Source organism: Sminthopsis crassicaudata, chromosome 3 (assembly GCF_048593235.1).
Source record: "Sminthopsis crassicaudata isolate SCR6 chromosome 3, ASM4859323v1, whole genome shotgun sequence".
NCBI classification, from domain to species: Eukaryota; Metazoa; Chordata; class Mammalia; order Dasyuromorphia; family Dasyuridae; genus Sminthopsis; species Sminthopsis crassicaudata.
The window spans coordinates 632,717,153-632,723,092 of record NC_133619.1 but is presented as its reverse complement, the minus strand read 5'-3'; the positions used below and the strand labels follow the sequence as shown (position 1 = coordinate 632,723,092).

General features: G+C 42.0%; 1 protein-coding gene across 1 annotated transcript; it reads right to left on the bottom strand.

Annotated features, from left to right (window-relative positions):
- Positions 1 to 591: 591 nt before the first annotated feature.
- On the bottom strand, positions 592 to 2,920 carry LOC141564241 (heat shock cognate 71 kDa protein-like). The gene has a single exon (XM_074306502.1). It carries the CDS (start codon positions 2,854 to 2,856, stop codon positions 913 to 915), a length of 1,944 nt encoding a protein of 647 aa, XP_074162603.1. The 5' UTR covers positions 2,857 to 2,920; the 3' UTR covers positions 592 to 912.
- Between the last annotated feature and the right edge of the window lie 3,020 nt (positions 2,921 to 5,940).

Genomic DNA, 5,940 nt, shown 5'->3' with positions numbered 1-5,940 from the left:
TTAGAGCCAGTGAGTATGGATGCAAGTCTATACAAGATAAATCAAGAGAAACAAAGTAGCTCTGGAAGGAACATTAACAAGTTTCGATTTGTTTCTGGTTTTACACGCCAGAACCGAGTACAAGGCTGAGAGGGGACTTAGTAGCTGCACCAAGCAAGAGTTTTTAAAGCATCTGCTCACTATGTGCTAGCTCTTACATTAGGTCAACTATAACAAGGAGAAAGACACCAGGATTTTAAAAAATCTGTCCTGGATCTATTTTCAAGATAGAGAAGTGACATTCTAATAGGGGTGGTAGTGTATATCTGATACAAGTATATACAAGATAAATCAAGAGACACAAAGTAGCTCTAGAAGGAAATTCCATAAGTTTTGAGGGATTCAATCAACCAGGCTTAGTATTCCAGGCCCTGCCTGGAAAACCAGAGAAAGCAAAAGATACTGTGAGGAAGGAAAGAGCAGGAATGATGTAAAAGATCAGGAAAGGCTTCCTGGAGGAGGTGACAATGGAGCTGACCTTGGAGGAAGCTGGGGAAAGTAAGGAGGGAAAGCACTGCAGTTGCAAGGCATTGCCAGGGCAAAACAGGCAGATTTCTTTTTTTTTTTTTTTTTTTTAATTAAATTTCATTTTTTTATTACAGCTTTTTATTTTTTTTTATTTATTTTTTTTATGGTGCCAATTTAAATAGATTTTATTCTCCAGGACAAGAATTGCATTTCCACTTGTTTATTACAGTACTGATAAAGTGCAATGTTGTTTAACCTCTCCCTCTGCACACATTCAAGTATTCAGAATGCCCAGATTTACACAGTAGCTTAAATGTTACTTTTTAGAGTGCTACTGCCTTGGCTACAAATTTGAGTCCTTCAATTTTTGGAAAGCTGCGTGGAATGCTTTTTCTTCTGGTGCACTTAGTCAACCTCTTCAATGGTGGGTCCAGAAGAAGCCCTTCCAGATGGGGCTGCTCCACCCCCAGGGAACCCACCAGGCATGCCTCCTGGCATACCCCTTGCACTCTGGTACAGCTTAGTAATGATGGGGTTGCAGACCTTCTCCAATTCTTTCTGCTGATGCTCAAATTCTTCCTTTTCAAAAGCAGTCTGGTTCTTATCCAGCCAGTTGATTATTTCATTACATTTGTCAAGAATCTTTTGTTTATCTTCATCACCAATTTTGCCCTGCAGCTTTTCATCTTCAACAGTAGCCTTCATGTTGAAAGCGTAAGATTCAAGAGAATTCTTGGAAGAAACCTTGTCTCTCTGCTTCTCATCCTCAGCCTTGTATTTCTCAGCCTCCTGGACCATACGCTCAATGTCTTCTTTGCTCAGACTCCCTTTGTCGTTTGTGATGGTGATCTTGTTCTCCTTTCCTGTGCTCTTATCCACAGCAGAAACATTAAGGATGCCATTTGCATCAATGTCAAATGTCACTTCAATCTGAGGAACACCTCTGGGTGCTGGGGGGATTCCTGTGAGCTCAAACTTGCCAAGCAGGTTGTTATCCTTTGTCATTGCTCTCTCACCTTCATAAACCTGAATAAGCACACCAGGCTGGTTGTCAGAATAGGTGGTAAAGGTCTGTGTCTGCTTGGTGGGGATGGTGGTATTACGTTTGATCAGAACTGTCATAACTCCTCCAGCAGTTTTAATTCCAAGAGAAAGAGGAGTCACATCCAACAGCAGCAAGTCCTGCACATTTTCAGATTTGTCTCCAGACAAAATGGCAGCCTGGACAGCTGCACCATAAGCAACAGCCTCATCAGGATTGATGCTCTTATTGAGTTCCTTGCCATTGAAGAAGTCTTGAAGAAGCTTCTGGATTTTGGGGATGCGAGTAGAACCACCCACCAGGACGATGTCATGAATTTGTGATTTATCGAGCTTGGCATCTCTTAAGGCCTTCTCCACAGGATCCAGTGTGCCACGGAAGAGATCAGCGTTCAGCTCTTCAAACCGGGCTCGAGTGATTGATGTGTAGAAGTCGATACCTTCATAGAGGGAGTCAATTTCAATACTGGCCTGGGTGCTGGAAGAGAGGGTACGCTTTGCATGTTCACAAGCGGTGCGCAGACGGCGAACGGCCCTCTTGTTCTCACTGATGTCCTTCTTGTGCTTTCGCTTGAACTCGGCAATGAAATGGTTGACCATGCGGTTGTCAAAGTCCTCCCCACCCAAGTGGGTATCCCCAGCTGTGGACTTGACTTCAAAGATGCCATCTTCTATGGTAAGGATGGAAACATCAAAAGTACCACCTCCAAGATCAAAGATCAACACATTTCTTTTGGCACCAACCTTTTTGTCCAAGCCATAAGCAATAGCAGCAGCAGTTGGCTCATTGATGATTCGGAGCACATTGAGACCAGCGATGGTTCCAGCATCTTTTGTGGCCTGACGTTGGGAATCGTTGAAATAGGCTGGTACTGTGACCACAGCATTTGTGACAGTCTTCCCAAGGTAAGCTTCAACAATTTCTTTCATTTTGGTTAAGACCATAGAAGATACTTCTTCAGGATAGAAACTTTTGGTCTCCCCTTTGTACTCCACTTGGACCTTAGGCCTGCCTGCGTCATTCACCACCGTGAAAGGCCAATGCTTCATGTCGGACTGTACAACTGCATCATCAAATCTTCGACCAATCAGACGTTTGGCATCAAAAACTGTGTTGGTGGGGTTCATTGCAACTTGATTCTTTGCAGCATCACCGATTAATCGTTCTGTGTCGGTGAAGGCGACGTAGCTGGGGGTGGTCCTGTTTCCTTGGTCATTAGCGATGATCTCCACTTTCCCATGTTGGAAGACTCCAACACAGGAATAAGTGGTGCCAAGATCAATGCCAACTGCGGGTCCCTTCGACATGGTTGCTGGGGAGTCGGGGGTCGTGGCTGACCGCTGTGGAGAAAGAAGGGCTGCTGCTGCGCTGAGTAGCTATTACAGCTTTTTATATAAAAAACATATGCATGGATAATTTTTCAACACTGACCCTTGCAAAACCTTTTGTTCCAACTTTTCTCCTCCTTCCTCCCATCCCCTCCCTGAGATGGCAGGTAGTCCCATACATGTTAAATATGTTAAATACAATATATGTATACATATTTATACAGTTCTCTTGTTACACAGGAAAGATCAGATTTGGAAAAGGTAAACATAACCTGAGAAGAAAAACACAAAAATGCAAGCAAACAATAACAAAAAGAGTGGAAATGCTATGTTATGGTCCACACTCATTTCCCAGTGTTCTTTCTCTGGTTGTAGCTGGTTCTGTTCATTACAGATCATTTGGAACTGAATTAGATCTTCTCTTTGTCAAAGATTTCCACTTCCATCAGAATACATCTTTATACAGTATTGTTGTTGAAGTGTATAATGATCTTCTGGTCCTGCTCATTTCACTCAGCATCAGTTCATGTCAGTCTCTCTAGGCCTTTCTAAAACCATCCTGTTGGTCATTTCTTATAGAACAATAATATTCCATAACATTCATATACCACAATTTATTCAGCCGTTCTCCAATTGATGGACATCCCTTCAATTTCCAGTTTCTAGCCACTACAAAAAGAGCTGCCACAAACATTTTTGCACATGTGGGTCCCTTCCCCTCCTTTAATATCTCTTTGAGATATAAGCCCAGTAGTAACACAAAGCAGGTGGATTTCAAGGAACACTATAGGACAGTGCTGGAGGAGTTTGAAATGCCTAATTCCCATGATCCTGCTTTTTCCCTCATACCCACAGGTCAGTGGGATTGGCACAGTAGGAGAAAATGTTACAGATAATGGAGGCATATGTCAAGCTTATAAAATAAACTGGATTTCATTTCTTCATTCAGCACCTATTGAGTGCCTACTGAATACAACAGACTGTTGTGTCAAGCTCTATTATGAAATTATGTCCTGGGTGCTTGAAGCCTAACAGAAAGATCTTGGGATTTGGAACAGAGATGGATCACAGAAGTTATCTAGTCAATCCCCTCATTTTACAGAGAGGGAAATTGAGGCAGAGAGAAGGAATGATTTCTCTCAGCTAGCAAGCATAAGAGTCATACATAACTCCAATGAAAGTCCTGTGATTTTAAGCCCAGTGCTCATCCCTGTCACATTTTAGATATAGAGCCAGAAAGGACCTTACCTCATTTAGAAGATAAGTAAACTGAGGCCCACAGGAATGGAGCTACTTGCTCAAGGTTACAGAAATAGTCATCAGGATTTGAACCCAAATCCCTCACTCCTAATCCATTACTATTTCATGCTGCTTTCTCAGGTTTTGCGGGCCTGCCCTTTGGTTGAAGAGAACTTCCATTTATAAGGTTATGTCTGTGGTGTCCCAAACAGGGATACCCAAGGCTATCTTGTGGAAGAGTGGATAAAGCACAAAGCCATGAGTTCAAATTCACACTCAAACACTGATTGGCTGTATGACCCCAGGTGAGACACTTAACCTTTATCTACCTTAGTTTCCTCATCTGTAAAATGGGGATTTTAACAGCGCCTGTCTCTTAGGGTTGTTCTGATGTTCAAATGTAATAACAATTGTAAGGCTTTTTATCACATGTCCAGCACACATATAAATATTAATTATTGTTATTATCATTATTATAATTGTTATTATCTATAAAATGGGAATCAGAACACCTGCCTTTCAGAGCTTTTGGGAGGATCAAGAGAGACAATAAATATTTCTGTAGAGTAGATGGCTTGTGTATATATTTACAGGGAATTTTATAATTGTCTATTATTATTATAATTATGCTGGGCTCATCACAGAAAAATCTTTCGCCAGAATGGGCTCTCCCACATTCTGGGTAACACTGGGCTTACCAGTTTCTCCTGTACACAGGCTTACCCAGAACAAGAAGGGAGAGAACCCAGACTGCCAGGACTCAATCTTATCCATGAAGAGCCCAGCTGTTATTTGAATAGGGCGAGCCTCTCTTGCCTTCTGCAGCCTCACTTCCTTATGTCAAAGGGCCTAAAGTTTTCCAGATTTCTGATAGTCTCACATAGGCTGAGCTACGATTAGAGCAGGGTGACTGGGGCTTCTCCCCAAGGGGGTGAAATGTAGAGGGGGCTGACATACAATCTTCCTCCAGTGTTGCACCACAAAAAAAACTTAGCACTTAATTAGCAATAGAAACATGTTAAAACAAGAAACCAGAAGATGGGAAACTTCCCCAAAAGCCCACAGCCCTTCTTCCCTGACTTGCTCTGGGACAGGTGCCTACTAATAAGTCCTGAGGTCTCTATGCTCCCCTCAGCTGAATTTTCCCAAGTACCAAGATTGCTGGTTACAACTCTCTTCATGGACCTGTTCAGAATATCCTTCACCCAAAGAAAAGTATATTTCTCATCTCTTCAATCAGAACAGGAGTTTATAATGTTCTTTTCTCTAAAATATAATGTTCTCTGAGAGCAGATCTCTTGGGGAGCTTCTGGAGGCAGCCTTAGTTTCAGTTGAGTTCAAAAATCCCAAATGCAGCCAGGGATTAAAGTCCAAATCCTTTACTGTCTCTTCCAAAATCTTATCTCCTTCACTTGGGGCTCAGCTAGTTTTCTCCAGGCCTTCTAGATCTTGGTTTCAGTGTTCTGAAAATTTAAATTTTAATGTGGTAAGTTAAATACAAGTTAGCATGATTATTTAATTCTGTCCTTTTAAAATGAGCTGGTATTGTATAGTAAAATATCTGTTGTGTTATACTAAACCCTAGCAGTAACAAATCATAGCACGTTTCTTATATCATCTTTCTCAACATTGGTTTATTCCCAAATAGGAAAGTTGTTACTCTGTTATTCTGCCTTCCCTACTTCCCCCAGACACGTCTCTGTCTTCCTTCTTTCTTCCGGACTTGTGAATCTCCTCGATTCAAGCCTGGCTCTGAATCTCCCCAAATCCCCAGCCAACACAAAGGTGGAAGTTGGAATGAATCTGACTCTGCCTCCAAGACAG

Coding starts and splice junctions, on each gene's coding strand:
- LOC141564241 (XM_074306502.1), bottom strand. CDS start 2,856: ATGTCGAAGGGACCCGCAGTTGGCATTGATCTTGGCACCACTTATTCC.